General features: G+C 40.1%; 1 protein-coding gene across 1 annotated transcript in view; it reads left to right on the top strand.

The window, feature by feature from the left end:
* Positions 1–18,542, top strand: part of Dnajc1 (DnaJ heat shock protein family (Hsp40) member C1) — a 185,267-nt gene that overhangs the window by 117,384 nt on the left and 49,341 nt on the right. Inside the window, exon 8 of the mRNA XM_051151273.1 lies at positions 712–875. Within this exon, the coding sequence (XP_051007230.1) occupies positions 712–875 (164 nt within the window). The remainder of the gene's footprint in view (positions 1–711; positions 876–18,542) is intronic.

Below are 18,542 nucleotides of genomic sequence, written 5' to 3' on the forward strand. Positions count from 1 at the left end.
ATGTTGAAAATATAAATATATACCATTTATGGAGAAATGCTTTGTTATGCAAATGTGAAAAATGCATACTCTAATAGTGACTTGTTCAAAACTATATAGCAGTGTGCAATAGAGGTATGATTAAGAAACTAAGAGCTGTAGAGATGGCTCAGTGGTTAAAAGTGCTTCCTGCACTTCCAGAGGATCCAACCTTTAATTCCCAGCACCCAAGTTGGACAGGGTCACCACCTAGCTGACAAGGTTCCTGTAATTCCAGCTATTGGGTATCTGACACCCTCTTCTGGCCTCTGTGGGCAACTGCATATATGTGACACACATTCACATAGACACATACATATACACATAGATAAAAAAAATAAATCCTTTTAAAAAGTTGACAGTAAATTAGAGAGCTCTCTCTCTATTGTGCTAAATAAAAGTTTGACACAATAAATTTTAAAGAAAGTTACTTTGAAAACCAAAGATATATACAAACTCACAGTGTGAGCATGTCATAATCATATTGGCAGCATCTCAGTTTGTTTTTAAATAATGTGGTGATCAATGCACAATAGATGGTATAGCTATTTACAACAAAGCAATTCTGTCTTGATAAAATAACAATGTTTAAGTGTTCTTCAAAGATGTAGTCTATGAATACCATATTACAATATTTTCTATTTTTATTTTGAACAAATGTCAATAATTGGTTCTTTTAAATATTCTTTTTAGAACAGAAGAAAGTTAAAGTTAAAAAACCAAAACCAGAATTTCCTGTATACATGCCTTTAGAAAATACATACATTCAGTCTTATGATCATGGAACTTCTATTGAAGAAATTGAGGAACAAATGGATGATTGGCTGGAAAACAGGAACAGAACACAGAAAAAGCAGGTAATTAAACTTTTAAAAATTAATTTGAGGAGCTGGATGGAAATCAAATTTAGAGCCCAGGCAAGCATAACCATTGAGCTATGGCCTCACCCCTTGGTGTTTGATGATTGCTTTGTGTGTTTGTTGTTATTGTAAAAGTTGAAACAACCCATCTCTTTTAGATTTTCCAATTTAGTGGAATATATGGTTTTTTAAAAGTAAGATTTAGTGGTTTTATGAATTTTATTGATATCTGTTGTAATGGTTTTCTTTCCATCTCCAATTTTACTAATATGGTCCTTCTGTGTTTCTTTTGCTAAGTTCTGCTCAGGGTTTGCCAATCGTACTTGTGTTTTCAAAGAACCAAGCCTGTTTCTTTGTTATGTTTTTATTTTGTTTTGAAATTAATTTCTGCCCTCAATGATTTCTTTCCATCTATTGATTGTGGTTTGGCTTTTCTCATTTCTGCTTGACCTTAAGGTGAATCATTAAGATACTTATTTGAGGTGTCTTTGATTTCTTCGTGTAGGCCTTTTTAGCTATAGATTATGGAAACAGGGGCTTAGTAGTTAAGAGCACAGTCTGCTCTTCCAGAGGTTCTGAGTTCAATTCCCAGCAACCACATGGGATACTGGGATCTCATGCCCTCGTCTGGCATGCAGATATACATGCAGATAGAGCATTCATATACATGAAATAAATAATTAAATATTATTAAAATTTTTTTTAAAAAATTAATGGGAACAGTTCTATTTACCACAGTCTCAAAAAACAGTAAGGACGATAACAAAAACAAAACCTTGGAATTAACCTAAGCAAAGATGTGAAAGATCTCTATAATGGGAACCTTAAAGCACTAAAGAAAGAAATTAAGAGAAGATGCTAGAAAGACAGAAAGACTGCCCATGCTCATTAATATAGCAAGAGTGCCCATCCTATCAACAGCAGTATACAGATGATGCAGTCACAACAAAAACCTCAATGATAGCTTCACAGTGAAAAACGTCTTAAAATTCATACACAAGTGTAAGATCCCACAGCCAAAGTAGTCTTGAGCAGATATTGTTAGAGTTATCACTTTATCTGAATTCATGCTATACTACGTAGCCACAGTACTAAAAACTGCATGATTCTGGCGTAAAGCAGACATGCAGATCAATAGAACAGAATAGAAGACCCAAACAGATACAGGGTCGCCCAGCTGCAGCCACCTCTTTTTTTTTCTTTTCTTTTTTGGTGTTGGCACTCGCCTTTGAATGTGTGTGTGTGTGTGTGTGTGTGTGTGTGTGTGTGTGTGTGTGTGTGTGTGTGTGTGTGTATTAAGTTTTTTTTATTTTTTCCAGATTTTTTAAATTATTCCATTCATTTTATATCTCAATAGTTATCCCATCCCTTGTATCCTCCCATTCATCTCTCCCGCTTTCCCCCTACTCTCCTCCCCTATGACTGTGACTGAGGGGTACCTCCTCCCCCTGTATATGCTGATAGGGTATCAAGTCTCTTCTTGGTAGCCTGCTATCCTTCCTCTGAGTGCCACCAGGCCTCCCCATCCAGGGGACGTGGTCAAATATGGGGCACCCGGGTTTGTGTGAAAGTCATACCCCACTCTCCGCTCAACTGTGGAGAATGTCCTGACCATTGGCTAGATCTGGGTCGGGGTTCGATGTTTACTGCATGTATATTTCTTGGCTGGTGTCATTGTTTGAGCAGGACCCCTGGACCCAGATCCGCCCGTCATAATGTTCTTCTTACAGGTTTCTAGGACCCTGTGGATCCTTCTATTTCTCTATTCTCCCATACTTCTCTCGCCTAAAGTCCCAATAGGATGTCCTCCCCTCCGTCCCACTTTCCTGATAAGTGAAGACTTTCATGGGACATGCCCTTGTGCAAGTGTCCAGATATAAATGAGTATATACCATTTGGCTCTTTCTGCTTCTGGGTTAACTCACTCATTATGATCATTTCAATCCATTTGTCTACAAATTTCGGGAATTCCTTGTTTTTAATAGCTGAGTAGTATTCCATAGTGTAAATGTACCACAGTTTCTTTATCCATTCTGAGGGACCCTTAAGCTGTTTCCATGATCTGGCTATTATGAATAAGGCAGCTATGAACATGGTTGAGCATATGTCCCTGTTGTGTGCTGGAGCTTCTTCTGGGTATATTCCAAGGAGTGGAATAGCTGGGTCTTGAGGAAGCCCTATTCCCAGTTTTCTGAGATACCACCAGATAGATTTCCAGCGTGGTTGTATTAGTTTGCATTCCCACCAGCAATGAAGGAGTGTTTCTCTTTCTCCACATCCTCACCAGCATGTGGTGTCACTTGAGTTTTTGATCTTAGCCATTCTGATGGGTGCAAGATGGAATCTCAGAGTTGTTTTGATTTGCATTTCCCTGATGACTAAGGAAGTTGAGCATTTCTTTAAGTGTTTCTCAGCCATTTGATATTCCTCTCTTGCAAAGTCTCTGTTTAGTTTCGAGCCCCATTCTCAATTGGGTTAATTGGTTTGGTGGTGTTTAATTTCTTGAGTTCTTTATATATTTTGGATATTAGACCTTTTTCAGATGTAGGGTTGGTAAAGATCTTTTCCTAGTCTGTAGGCTGTTGCTTGTTCCTTTGACAGTGTCTCCTGCCTTACAGAAGCTTCTCAGTCTCATGAGGTCCCATTTGTTAATTGTTGACTTTAAGGCCTGGGCTGTTGGTGTTCTGTTCAAGAAGTTGTCTCCTGTGCCAATGTTTCCAGGCTGTTCCCCACTTTTTCTTCTAACCAATTTAGTGTCTCTGGTTTTATGTTGAGGTCTCTGATCCACTTGGATTTGAGTTTTGTGCAAGGGGACAAATATAGGTCCAGTTGCATTTTTTTACACATAGACCTCCAGTTAGACCAGCACCATTTGTTGAAGATGCTATCCTTTTTCCATTGAATGGATTTGGCTTCTTTGTCAAAAATCAAGTGACCATATGTGTGTGGATTCATATCTGGGTCTTCGATTCAATTCCACTGATCAACCTGCCTGTTGCTGTGCCAGTACCATACTGTTTCAATTACTGTTGCTCTATAGTACAGCTTGAGATCAGGTATGGAGATTCCTCCTGAGGATCTTTTATTGTATAAGATTGTTTTAGCTATTCTGGGTTTTTTGCCTTTCCATATAACGTTGAGAATTGATCTTTCAATGTCTTTTAAAAATTGTGTATGTATTTTGATAGGGATTGCATTGAATCTGTAAATTGCTTTTGGTAAGATGGCCATTTTTACTATGTTAATTCTCCTGATCCATGAACAAGGGAGATTCCTCCATCTTCTTAAGTCATCTTCAATCTCTTTCTTCAGGCACTTAAAGTTTTTTTCAAACAAGTCATTCACTTGCTTGGTTAAAGTTATTCCTAGATGTTTTATATTGCTTGTGGCTAACGTGAAGGGTGTAGATTTCCTAATTTCTTCCTCTGTATGATTGTCATTTGGATATAGGAAGGCTACTGATTTTTTTAAGTTAATTTTGTATCTAGCCAATTTGCTGAAGGTGTTTATCAGCTGTAGGAGTTCCCTGGTGGAATTTTGGGGGTCACTTACGTACACTATCATCTGCAAATAGGGATAATTTGACTTCTTCCTTTCCCATTTGGATCCCCTTGATCTCCTTTTGTTGTCTTATTGCTCTGGCTAGAACTTCAAGAACTGTATTGACGAGATATGGCGATAGTGGGCAGCCTTGTCTGGTCACCGATTTTAGAGGATATTTCTTGAGTATCTCTCCATTTACTTTGATGTTGGCTATTGGCTTGCTGTATATAGCCTTTATTATGTTTAGGTATGTGCCTTTTATCCCCGATCTCTCCAACACTTTAAACATGAATGGGTATTGGATTTTGTCAAATGCTTTTTCTGCATCTAAAGAGATGATCATGTGGTTTTTTATTTTCAGTTTGTTTATATGGTGGATTACATTGATGGATTTCCATATATTAAACCATCCCTGCACGCCTGGAATGAAGCCTACCTGGTCATGATGAATGATATTTTTGATATGTTCTTGTATTTGTTTTGCGAGTATTTTATTGAGTATCTTTGTGTCTATGTTCATAAGAGAAATTAGTCTGAAGTTCTCGTTTTTTGTTGGGTCTTTGTGAGGTTTAGGTATCAACGTGACTGTGGCCTCATAGAAAGAATTTGCTAATGTTCCATCCATTTCTATCTTTTAAAGTAGCTTGAAGAGTATTGGTATTAGCTCTCCTTTGAAGGTCTGATAGAATTCTGCACTGAAACCATCTGGCCCTGGACATTTTTTTGGTTGGGAGACTATCAAGATTGCTTCTATTTCTATAGGAGAAATAGGACTATTTAATTTGTTTATCTGATCTTGATTCAATTTTGGCAAGCGGTATCGATCAAGAAAATTGTCCATTTCCCTTAGATTTTCAAATTTTGTGGCATATATGCCTTTAAAGTAGGATCTTATGATTCTTTGTATTTCTTCCGTGTCTGTTGTTATGTCTCACTTTTCATTTCTCATTTTGTTGATTTGGATAGTATCTCACTGCCTTTTAGTTAGTTTGGCTAACGGTTTGTCTATCTTGTTGATTTTCTCAAAAAACCAGCTCCTGGTTTTGTTTATTCCAATTTATTGATTTCAGCCCTGAGTTTGATTATTTCTAGACGTCTACTCTTCTTGAGTGTTTCTGCTTCTTTCCCCCCCCCCCCCCCAGGGCTTCCAGATGTGTTGTTAAGTTGCTTATGTGGGATGTTTCCAATTTCTTTTTAAAGGCACTTAGTGCTACGAATTTTCCTCTTAGCACCGCTTTCAATGTGTCCCACAAATTTAGGTATGTTGTTCCTTCATTTTCATTGAATTTCAGGAAGTCCTTTATTTCTTCCTTTATTTCCTCCCTGACCCAGGTATCATTAAGTAGAAAGTTGTTTAGTTTCCACGTGTGAGTAGGCTTTTTGTTATTTCTGTTGTTATTAATGTCCAGCTTTAGACCATGGTGATCTGATAAGGTATTATTTCAATCTTCTTGTATCTGTTGAAACTTGTTTTGTGACCTACTATGTGATCAATTTTGGAGAAGGTTCCATGGGTACTGAGAAGAAAGTATAGTCTTTTGTGTTTGGGTGGAAAGTTCTGTAAACATCTGTTAGATCCATTTGATTTATGGCGTTGGTCAGTGATGTTATTTCTCGGCTTAGTTTCTCTTTCAATGACCTATCTTTCAGTGAAAGTGGGGTGTTGAAGTCTCCCACTATTAATGTGTGTGGATCAATGAGTGGTTTAAGCTTTGTTAATAGTTCTTTTACAAATGTGGGTGCCCTTGTATTAGGAGCATAGATGTTCAGAATTGAGATGTCATCTTGCTTGATTTTACCCTTGATGAGTATGAAGTGTCCTTCTTCGTCCCTTTTGATTAATTTTGGTTGAAAATCTATTTTATTAGATATTAGAATGGCTACACCAGCTTGCTTCTTGTGACCATTAGCTTGGAATATTTTTTTCCCAGCCTTTTACCCTGAGATAATGTCTGTCCGTGTGGGTGAGATGTGTTTCTTGGATGCAGAACAATGTTGGGTCTTGTTTATGCATCCGTTCTGTTAGTCTGTCTTTTTGGTGGAGAATTGAGACCATTGATGTTGAGAGATATTAATGACCAGTGACTGTTAAGTCCCTTCATTTTGATGATTGTTACATTCGAGAGTTTGTAGGTAGTGATTTTGTGATGGTGTGGTTATCAATTTCCTGTGTAGTTTTGGTTGTAACTCATCCCTGTGCGGTGGAGTTTTCCTTCTAGTAACTTCTGTAATGCTGAATTTGTGGATAGGTACTTTTTGAATTAGTTTCTGTCATGGAATACTTTTTCTCCATCAATGGTTATTGATAGTTTTGCTGGGTACAGTAGTCTAGCCTGGCATCTGTGGTCTCAGGATTTGCAGGACCTCTGTCCAGGCCCTTCTAGCCTTTATGGTCTCAGCTGAGAAGTTTGTTGTAATTCTGATAGGTTTGCCATCGTATGTTACTCTGCCCTTTTCCCTTGCAGCTTTTAATATTTTTTCTTTGTTCTGTATATTTTGTGTTATTATTATTGTGTGGAGAGAAGATTTTCTTTTCTGGTCTATTCTATTTGGTGTTTTGTAGGTCTCTTGTATGTTCATATGTATCTGCTTCTTCAGATTCGGAAATTTTTTCTTCTGTGATTTTATTGAAGATATTTTCTAGGCCATGGAGTTGAGCGTCTTCTCTTTCCTCAATGCCTATTATTCTCAGATTTCTTCTTTTCATGGTGTCCTTGATTTCTTGGATGTTCTGTGTCAGGAACTTTTCAGATTTAGCATTTTCTTTGATGGTTGTTTCAAGTTCTACGATTGTATCTTCAAGTCCTGAAATTCGTTCCTCCATTTCCTGGATTCTGTTTGAGAAGGCCATCTCTTTGTTGGTTGCTTTCTTCTCGATGGCCTCTTGGTCACGTTTTTCTTCTGTGTGTTCCTTTATCATAGATTCCATTTTCGTCTTCAGATCTTGAAGTGTTTTATTGTTTTCCTTCATCTGTCTGTTTGTATTTTCCTGAAATTCTTCCAGTGCCTCTCTATATGACTCTTTTATGTCCTCCACCCGCTTGGTTGCATCCTCCTGCAGTTGTTTATAGGTTTCATTCATTTCTGTAATTATCATCTTCTTTACTAAGGACTTGAGGTCATTTTCTTGTATTTTGATTGTGTTTGGGTTCTCTGGGTTGTTTTCTTTGGGATAGCTGGGATCTGGAGGTACTGAGCTGTTTTGTTTTGTTTTTGTTTGTTTGTTTTTATTAAAAAAATAAATTCATTCATATTACAGTTCAATTACTATCCCATCCCGTGCATCCTCCCATTCCTCCCTCCCTCCCGCTTTCACCCCATTCCCCTTCCCTATGACTGTGACTAATGGGGACCTCCTCTCCTTGAATTTGATGCTAGAGTATCAAGTTTCTTCTTGGTAGCCTGCTATCCTTCCTCTGAGTGCCATCAGGCCTCCCCATCAAGGGAACATGGCCAAATAAGGGGCACCAGAATTCGTGTGAAAGTCAGTCCCCAGTCTCCACTTAACTGTGGAGAATATTTTGTCCCTTGGCTAGGTCTGGATAGGGGTTTGATGATGACTGCACATAGTGTCCTTGGTTGGTGCCGTAGATCAAGCAGAACTCCTGGGCCTGTTTTGGTTTTTGTTGTTTGCGTTCTTACGTTGTCCTTAGACATTTTGCTGTTTCTGTTAATAGGATGTGGCTTCTGGTTTCCTTTACTGGTTGTTGAGAGTGGATACTAGGTGAATGATTATAGGTCACGTGCTCTTGCCTGTGGAGATCAGGGAATTTTTCCCTGACACAGGCAGGTGACCTAGTTTCCACTCCTGGAAACTTTGCTCTATACCTTAGGCTCTGGGCTGGGTCAGCCGAAGTAGGCTTCTGACTGGTCCCTTTCACGTTAGTGTTGTGATTCAGACCAGCTGTTACGGGTCGCAGATGGAGGCTGGCAAGCTCTGGATGGGCAAGATGTTCCCAGTTGCCTGCACTTCCCGCAGACCTGTAGTCCAGACCTCGCCCGGCTCAGACCCACTGAGCTATGTGTGCATTTTAGACCAGCATAGAGACACCTCAGGGGCGTCCAGCCTTTCCCGAGAGGGTCGGAGATCCTTCCGGGGCTGTGTGAAGAGTCCAAGCTGGGTTCTAACTGCTTGGATCTGCAGGCTCTGTCCCCTGCACTCTGTTCCAATGTGGGCCCAGTTTTCCCCCCACCCATGGGCTGCGCACCGCTCTCTCTGAGCTAGGTGGACCCAGCCCCATGGGAGATCCTGCCGGGGGCTGTGTGAAGTGTCCAATTTGGGTACTAACTGCTCGGATGCAGGCCCTGACCCCTGTGCTCTGTTCCAATGTGGGCCCGGTTTGGCTCCTGTGGGTTGTGCGCTGCTCACTATGAGCTAGGTGGACCCAAGCAGCTTAGTATCCTGTGCTCTGTTCCAATGTGGGCCCAGTTAGGTGCCACAGGTTGCGCGTGCTCTCTCTGAGTTAGGTAGACCCAGTTGCCTGTGTTTCCATGCAGCGTGGAGTCCTTGGCAAATTTGGGTGGTGCGGGGGCCAAGGGCAGCTTCCCTGTTTCCCTGTGACTTCCACAGGCCAGGGGCTATGGTACCGACCCACACACTGAATTAGGGCTTTATCTGCCAGCTGCAGTTCGCAGATGGGTTCCGTATGAGCATCCAGAGAGTGGGTTCAAGACCTCCATGGACTGTTACTTGACCCGGGGCCAGGCCCGCCAGTGGTCTGCACTGTGTGGGACCCAATTTACCTAAAGTTCTCTGGATTTAACAGTCTGTGGCTCCATTCAAGTCCCTGGTCTCCGTGTAGTAGATCAGATACAGTGCTTGCTGGGCGCCGCCATCTTGAGGATCCACCACCTACCTTTTGACAAGACAAGAAAATGCAAATTGGAAAAAAGCATCTTTGACAAATGGTGCAGAGAATATTGGCTATCTTTAGAGAGAAGAATAAAAGTACAGCCTTATCTCGAATGCCACATCAAATCAACTCCTAATGGATCAAGTATCTCAAGATAAAACTTGAAACTTTAAAACTACTAGGAAAAAAAGTGGAGAGTATGCTTCAAGATATATGCATAGATAAGGACAATTGCTCAGGAAATAAGTTCAATATTTCACAATTGGGATCTCGTGAAATTAAAGGCTGTACAGTCAAGGCAACTGTCAATTCAGTGAAGAGGCATGGTACTGAATGGGAGAAAACCTTTGTCTGCTGTATATCTGAAAGGATTAGTATTTAGAATATACAAAGAATTCAAGAAAACAGTCCAATTTAAAAAATACCTAATGGAACTAAAAGAGAGCTCTTAAAAGAAGAAGTACAAACAGCTAATAAACTTTTAAAGAGTGCTCTACATCATTACCCATCAAAGAAATTCAAATTAAAGAAGTCCACCTCATTCTGACTGAGAAATATCCATCAAAAGGACATTATGGTTCTAAATATATATGCTCCAAACACAGGTGCACTCAACTTCATAAAATAAATATTATTAGATGTAAAGTCATAGATTAACCTCTGCAGATTAACGGTACCTTGAGATTTCACATCACTACTGTCAGAATGGCTATCAGGAAAACAAATAAATGCTGGTGAGGATAGAGAAAAGAGACACTCTTAATCCACTCTTGGTGGGAGTGTACATTGAGGCAGCAGCCACAGAAGTCAGTGTGAAGGCTTCTAAGAAAGTTAAAGATAGGACTTGCGTAAGACTTAGCTACACCAAAGGACTTCATATCCAACTACAGAGATACTTGCATATCCATGTTCAGTGCAGGTCTACTGACAATGGCTAGGAAATGGAGTTACCGTAGATGTCTACCAACTGAAGAATGGATAATGAAAATGTGGGACATGTATAATTTTATTCAGCTGTAAAGAAAAATGAAATTACAAAATTTATAGGAAAATTAGTAGAAATGGAAAATACTATTTAAGTGAGGTTCACAGTCAGGTGTGGTGGTGCACACCTTTAATCCCACACTTGGGAGGCAGAGGCAGGCAGATCACTGTGAGTTCGAGGCCAGCCTGGTCTACAAAGTGAGTCCAGGACAGCCAGGGCTGTTACACAGAGAAACCCTGTCTTGAAAAAAAGAAAAACAAAAACAAAAAATGAGGTAACCAGAAAGACGATCATCCATATTTTTCTCTCTCATATGTGCTCCTAGCTTCAAATTCTTATATTTGTGTGTTTATTTTCTAATGTCTATAAATGCCAGGAAGCAGGAAGAGACCCATGATAGCATAGAGAAGCAGCTTAGGAGAGCAAGGGTATAGTTGGAATAAAGGTGTTATGAAAGGGAGTGATTACTGGGACTTAAAGACTTAAGTGGAAAGGGGAGTATGAGAAAGGGTGAAAGAAGGGGTTGAGAGTAATTTAACCAAACTCAGGATGTATGAAAGGTCTTATCAAAACCTATTACTTTGTAAGCTAATTGAAAAGAAAAGTGAGTTTGAGCAGATGTAATGTGCATGGGTAAACAGTGCTCCACCAGAACATATGGCTCAGTGCCAGATATGGGATACCTCCCTGTGAGTTACTGGTCAAGGAGGCCCTAGGGGGCTCCACAAACAACACAGCCTATTGCCATAGCTCTTGACTATCCACTATAATGAGATAGTAAAACTCCAATTGCTGAAAATACCACATACAGTTTGGTTTTAACACATAAAGAAATCAAACTGGAGTTGACCAAGAACCTTTGTAGTGCTGAGAGGTACTATTTAGGATGCCAAGAAAAGACATCAGTGGTGTTCCTCAGCAGTGGGTCCTACATGCTGTAATACTTACCTGCAGACAATATGTGCTCACAGGTCCAGTTGTAACGTAATGGTTATGAGGGTCAAACCACTATTTTCTTTCAGAAGAGTAGACTTGAGGTATGTTTCACAGGAAGGAATTCATGTCTCGTACCCTGGTCCTGGTTAAAGCTCATGGCTAGGGAGGTCTTAGGACTTAGGAAGAAACCTAATACTGTTGTGCTAAGCAGACATATCAAACTGCCTTCTAAATATTTCTGTTTACATCCATAGGTTAGCACTACCTTTAACCTTTGTCAGAGAAGCTTCTTATTGCAGTGTGCAGCAGCCAGGGCAGAACCTCATCTGGTTAAAGTGCCAAGAATAAATGACTGTTGAGTATCTAGCTGTAAAGCCCATAAGACTAAGGGATGATCAACAGAAAGATTGTAAATGCTACAGGATGTGGAGGAGTGCTCTGATGTGCTGTCTTCTGGACATGATATAATCACTGCACCCATGAATTCATAACGGCTATCGTTGCCTACACAGGACCTAATACAGGCAATGTACATGATCTTGGTTAGGGAGGTGCTCATGAGGCTCCACTCCCAGCTGAGGAACTATTGACATGGAGAGGCAGCACAAATTAGACTCAGTTGAATTATAGAAACAAACAGAAGGCTTGAAAGTAAAAGAGGAAAGTGTTGAGGATGGCTAGGAAGAATGGGAAGGAGACTTGGGGGTGAATATGATCAAGATACTTGTATATATGTATGAAATTATCAAAGAATAAATATTATTTTAAATTTAACAAAAATGGGGATAGCGGGGTGGCTCAGCAGTTAAGAGCATTAGCTGCTCTTCCATAGTACCTGTTTCAGTTCCCAGCACCCACATGGCAGCAGATAACTGTCCAAACTCCAGTTCCAACAGATCCAACGCCCTCTTCTGGCCTTGCAGGCACCAAGCATACATGTGGTGTACAGCCAAAGCCACCCATATACATAAAAATAATTTCAAATGTTAAAAAGTGTAGGACCTAAAAACAAAACAAAGTAAATGCAAAAAATTACAAAGACAAAAATCAATTACAAACTGAAAACAATAGAGAAAAATCAATGAAGCTAAAAGCTGATTTTTAAACATCAATACATTATACTCCTAAAGAGCTTGACTAAGAGAGAAGATACAAATCACCAATGTCAGAAATAAATATCAAGAAAGATTCTTTAGACATCAAAATGATACAGGGACATGAGAAAGAACTTACTCTACTAGACAACTTAGATAAAATGGTCATATACCTTTAAAAAAAAAAAAAAAGACTAACAAAGCTTACTTGAGAAGAAACTGATGAAATTCCACAAATTCTTCTAGAAAGGACAGAAAAATACGAGGTCATCCTCATTTTGCATACAAAGGAGGTAGGACCATTTTGCTGAAGGCATTAAGGTAAACCCAGAAGTACAAACAAATTCAACAAGAGTCCTTGGAGAAGCCCATGGTTCTTAATGCTTTAAACACAGATTCAGGATTAGCTTAAAAGTAACTCCTGCACAAACTAGCTTTAGAGGAAAAATTAATTAGATCACACAGCAAACTCTCAAGATTGCTACAATCAGAAAGCTGTCATAAAAAGGACTTATTGTTAGAGACTCACTTCCTCTGGAGAGGAGAGAGCACAGAACAGTCAAAATTCAGGGCTCCAGTGGACACCCTGGAATTGGCTAATAAAACGGTGACATGGTATAGTCATGGCTTTGGGGGACTGTCTGACACAAACTCAAAATTTCTGCAGTGAGGAGCAAGGACTACAAGAGAGTGGAAGGCACAATGGCCAGTAAGGTTATCCACTATAGGAGCAGGAGCACCAGTCTCTGGTAGTTGGTTTTGCCAGAAGCAAGATTGAAAAGTGGAGAGTCTAAAGCTTAGTCAGTCACCTAGCTGCCATCCCTTTATTGATCGCCTGTTGCCCCAGACTTTTGCTATCCCCTAAGTGTGATGGCCACTTTGCGTTGTCAACTTGACTACATCTAGAGTTAACTAAAACCCAACTTGCTGGGTACACTTGTGAGATATTTTTCTTAATTAAATCATTGGCAGTGGGAAGACCCACCTTTAGTTCAGATCTTCTGAGGTGGAAAGATTTCACCTTCTACTTGCAGCCTGTATGAAAGACATAGAAGAGAAGGAAGCTCTTGCTCTTTTGCCTGCTTGTCCTTGCTCTCACTGGCATTCCTTCATTGACATTAGAGCCTACTTCAGGATTCCAGAAGACTAGCAGAGACATCCAGCCTCATGGACTCAACAACTGCTGGACGCTCAGACTTTCCACAGCTTGTAAGATGCTTTTTATATACCTACATAGATTAATTCTACCAGTTCTGTTCTTCTAGCAAACCCTGACTAGTAGACTAAATAAACAGAGTGTTTGTACGGTGACTAGATACCTAGCTTGGCATTACCCATGTGCCACGGAGACCACTTGTCAGTAAGAAGGCATTGCTGAAGCTCTGACAGGTCACTGACTATAGCCATGCAGACTGAAAACTTAAGGGTGTGCTGCCCAAGGCTTTCCACAGTTTGTGAAAGTGCCATTAGTGAGGAAAGCGTGCCCTGGTCCTGACATTCACATCCCCGTGGGTACAAATATTAAGTATAATCTAAATATAGTCAAGACTAAACTATTTTTTAAAATGCCAATTAGGGCTTGGAAATGCAGTTCGGTTGGTACAGTATTTATCTAGCATGAACAAAGCCCTGAGTTCTGTCCCCAACACTATAAAACCAGGCACAGTGGCACACAGGAAGTAGAGGCAGAAGGATCAGAAGTTCAAGGACCTTCTCTAACCAAACAAAACAAAAACAAAAACAAAAAAACAAAAAACAAAACCAGACAGAGCCAGTATTTTAGCTTGTGGTATAGGGATCTATCACCCCTGAAGGGAAGAGAAGATATTTAGACTAAGGAAGCTAAAGGCTCAAGAACTTAAACAAAAAAGAATGAAAGCTGTAATTCAAAGCAGTAAAAATACTGAGGAAAAGAAATTTGGATAGAGCAGCATACAAGGTAGGCAGGGAGCTATAAGGATACAGCTTTTCTAAGTCATCACCTAGGGAGAAGCTTTGGGTAGTGTTTTGCTCTTTGTCCCAGGACCTTATCTAGTTTACTGAGCTAGAATTATTTCTCTGGTCAGCCATCAGTGCCCTGTCTGGGACAAAAGACTTATTGGCCTCTCTTCAGTAAGACTATGTGACATGCTGCAGCTATACATCCCACACAGACGAACTTCTTTCCCTCCATTACAGCTTTCAATACTATTAAAAGGATTTACCTCTTAGTTTTCTTTTCATTTATTAATTTTAAATTTTATTATTACTATTTGGCTTACCCATGTCAGACAAATGCTCTACCACTGATCTATCCCCAGCTTTAATTTTTAGTTTTTTTGTTTTCCAAGACAGAATCTTACTATGTAGCTCTTGCTATGCTAAAACTCACAGAGCTCCTCCTCCCCCTGCCTGCTAAATTCTGGGATTAAAGCTGTATGCTAGTATGCCCAGCTCAGTTTTAAGGGTTTTGCTTAGTTGGTTGGTTTGGTTTGGTTTGGTTTTTTGGTTTTTGTTTTTTTGAGACAGGGTTTCTCTATGTTATCTTGGCTGTCCTGGTCTCACTTTGTAGACCAGGTTGGCCTCGAACTCACAGCGATCCACCTGCCTGTGCCTCCCGAGTGCTGGGATTAAAGGCGTGCACCGCCACGTCTGGCCCCAATTAAATAAGTTTTTTAATTGAAAAAAAATTGGCTTTTTTTTTTCTTTTTAAAAAAAAAAATCTTCCTTCGACTTTATTTCCCTTTTTACTTCATTTTTCTTCTTCCTCTTCCCCTTTATCTCCTTTTACTTTTATTTCTTTTAAAATTTTATTGATTGATTGATTGAAGTGCCAGAAATATAAGGTTCAAGGCTTTGTGTAAGCTAGCAAGCATTCTACCACTGAGCTGTACTTCCATTTCCTCCTTTCTAAAAAATTATTCTCCAAAAATAAAATAATTAAAAAAAATTAGTCTCATCCATTACAACATTCACATTATTCTGTATTGATTTTTGCACCCCTCTCTGTTACATGATGCTGGCTTTAATTTTGTTTCTTTATTTGATTTGCTTATATTTTCATTTATTTGTTTTTCAGTTTTTCCTCATTTCTGATGTTAGTTTTTGCAGTTCCTCTGGCATCTCAAGCCTGCGCTGCAATCCAGCTGAAAGAAATTGTGCCTTATTCTAGCAATGGCCTAGTGCTGGTCAAACCTTAGCTTATATGGCAACTTCACAATGGGGGAAGTAAAGATCTCCAGCTGAGTATATGTCTATAATCATTATATCTTCTTGATGAGCATTATCTTTATGAATATATGATGCCTTCTTTTGTCTCTTCTAATTTTGGCTTAAAGACTGTCCTATTAGATATTAGTGTAACCACACTGGGATTAAAGGTGTGTGCCACCATTACATTCAATTATACAGTTTTCTTTAGTATAAACTAAATGATAAGTACACATTCCAATTATCCTCTTTGGTGTTTATACCAAGAAGGCTCCATTTCCAAGAGCTTATCCTAGCCTATGTTTTGTTTTGTTTTGCATTGGTGTTTTGCCTGCATGTATGTCTGTGAGAGGTTGTAAGATCCTCTGGAACTGGGCTTACAGACAGTTGTGAGCTGCATGTGGGTGTCAGGAATTGAACTCAGGACCTCTGAGAGAGCAGCCAGCACTCTTAACCTCTGAGCCACTATCTCTGCAGCCTCATAGCCTATGTTTTGATACATAGTCTGCTGACTGCCTTGCTATTAGGCTCATGGCATATAGGTAACCATCATGGAGGAAGTTATGACAGAGAAAGCTATTTAATTATGGCAGCTAAGAACCTTCAGAGACATACTTCCTCAAACTAATCCTCAGGTTTGCACAGGTCTGACTATTCCAAATTTAAATGCATAAATGAAGAAATCTCCTGATAAAGTTTCAGAATCCTCAAAATTGGCCAAGAGTCCAGTAGTTCGTCACTGCACACACCTGGAAGTCTCAGCTATTTTTCAATCTATTTTGGAATCTGAAGAAGCAGGCTCTGATTCCAGTGAAGAATGATTCAGCAACAGGACAGATGAACTTGCCAGAGAAGGTGAAGACAATCCAGCAAAAAGCAAAAGCTTCTTTCTTCTGTGTCCCACCAGAAAGTGAGGCGTAGATTTAGGGTGGGTCACCCTTCCTCAAATATTCAATCAAGAAAAATAACTCACCAGTGCATCCATATGCTTGGGTTTTAGTTGATTCCAGGTTGACAACCAAAGTAGCCATTTCTAATCTATGCCTTGTCAACTTGACACAATCATAGCTCTTTATGTCATGCTTTATTTTCAAATGAAAACAACAGCCAGGTCATAATTATTCCTAGCATGATATAACTATCCCACATACAGCTGTAAACACATTATATGTTTTAGAACAGGTAGCAGTGTCTATATGGGACATCATTTGAGTATCTTCTAATTTAAATACAGTTAGAACTGATATCTCAATTGATGTTAATTACATAACATGCTAAAATGAGGAAAGTAAACACTAATGCCTGCTTAAAATATATGTATATGTGCATAAACATTCTTAACAAAAGATAACAGAAACATTCATGCCAATTATAATTCTTGTTTCTGCAACTGGTCACATGGCCTTAGTTGGTATGTGTAACTACCTTCCTCTGCTTCCTATTCTGTATTTCCTCCACCTCAGCAGATCTTTGCTTTTTTCTATACCTTCATTGCTGATGGGTCAGTGCCCTTTGTCATCCTGCCTGGATTAGGTTGTTGTCATTTCCCATTGACTTTAATTATATGACAAGGTAGCACCAAGAAACACCCTAAAGGACCTCCTACACTCCAGACATAATCTTTCTTACCTCCATTGTGGAAAAACAGTCCAATTTCCGTGTGGAAATCTACATCAAACAGTTCTCCTAAGACTTTTTTCTTCGCCTGTTTGGCTTAAGGGCATCAGAAGCCCACAGTGGCCAAAGGGAAGCCTAAGCTGAATATTTTTGTGTCTTTTAGCAGAAATAGCCCCCTCTCTGAAGCCAAAACTTCTGGGCTAGCAGACTTAAGGTCACAGGAACAGGAAGCAAAACATTTCCAAGTAGGTCACTTAGGGTGATAGTGAGTGGAACCATTCCATTTTCAGTCCCTTGATTCCTGAACTCATGAATCCTGGTTATGGGAGAAACCGTACCATGTTTTGGATGATGAACAGGGTTTCTCTGTGTAGCCTTGGCCATCCTGGACTCACTTTGTAGACCAGGCTAGCCTCGAACTCACAGCGATCCGCCTGCCTCTGCCTCCCGAGTGCTGGAATTAAAGGCGTACGCCACCACGCCTGGCTCTAGATGATGATTCAAAGCTTATGTTGCCTTCTGAAGACCCTTACCCATCCTTCAGGCTATGCCACCTAAGTGGAACTGGAACTGTATCTTCAAAGGGCCACTCCATTATTCTATCTAGCCAGCTACTTAAGGATAGTGAGGAACATGGCAAGAACAGTGGGCCCAATGTCACATTTCTCTGGCTGTGAAGTGATGTTCCTAGGTCGGATACAATACTGTAGATATGGCCTTCTGTAAGTCCACAGATGGTGGTTTTGGCGGAAGCATTATATGCAGGAAAAGCACATTCATAACCAGAATAAGTATCTATTCCAGTAAGGACAAAGCATTGTCCTCTTCCATAGAGAATATGCTTCATTGTAGTCAACCTGCTACTAGGCCAGTGGCTAGTCACCCTGGGGAATGGTGCCATATCTGGAGCTCAGTGGTCTTTGCTGTTGGCAGATCTGGCACCCAGCAGCAGCTATATCCAGGTCAGCTCTGCTCAGTGACAGTCCATGTTATTGAGCCCATACATAACCTCCATCTCTGCCACCATGGCCTCTTTGTTCATGTGTTCATTGGTCAGTGACATGGATGGCTGTGGAAAGAGACTGACTGCCCACAGAATGGGTCATCCTATCTACTTGATTACTGAACTCCTCCTCAGCTGACATCACGTTTTGATGAGCATTTACATGGGATACAAGTGTCTTCACATCCTTCACCCATTTGTAGAGATCTGTCTACATACTTCTTCCCTGATCTATCTACGTACTTCATCCCCAACGTCTTTCTCACCAATTTTCCAGTCATGCTCTTTCCAAGTCTCTGACCATACAGCTAGAGCCTGTCAATCAGTGAATATTTACACATCTGACCATTTCTCCTTCCAAACAAAATGTATGACCATGTGTACTGTCCGAAGTTCTGCCCACTGTGAAGGTTTCCCTTCCCTGGTGTCTTTCAAGTTTGTCCC

Source organism: Acomys russatus, chromosome 9 (genome assembly GCF_903995435.1).
Source record: "Acomys russatus chromosome 9, mAcoRus1.1, whole genome shotgun sequence".
Lineage (NCBI taxonomy): Eukaryota > Metazoa > Chordata > Mammalia > Rodentia > Muridae > Acomys > Acomys russatus.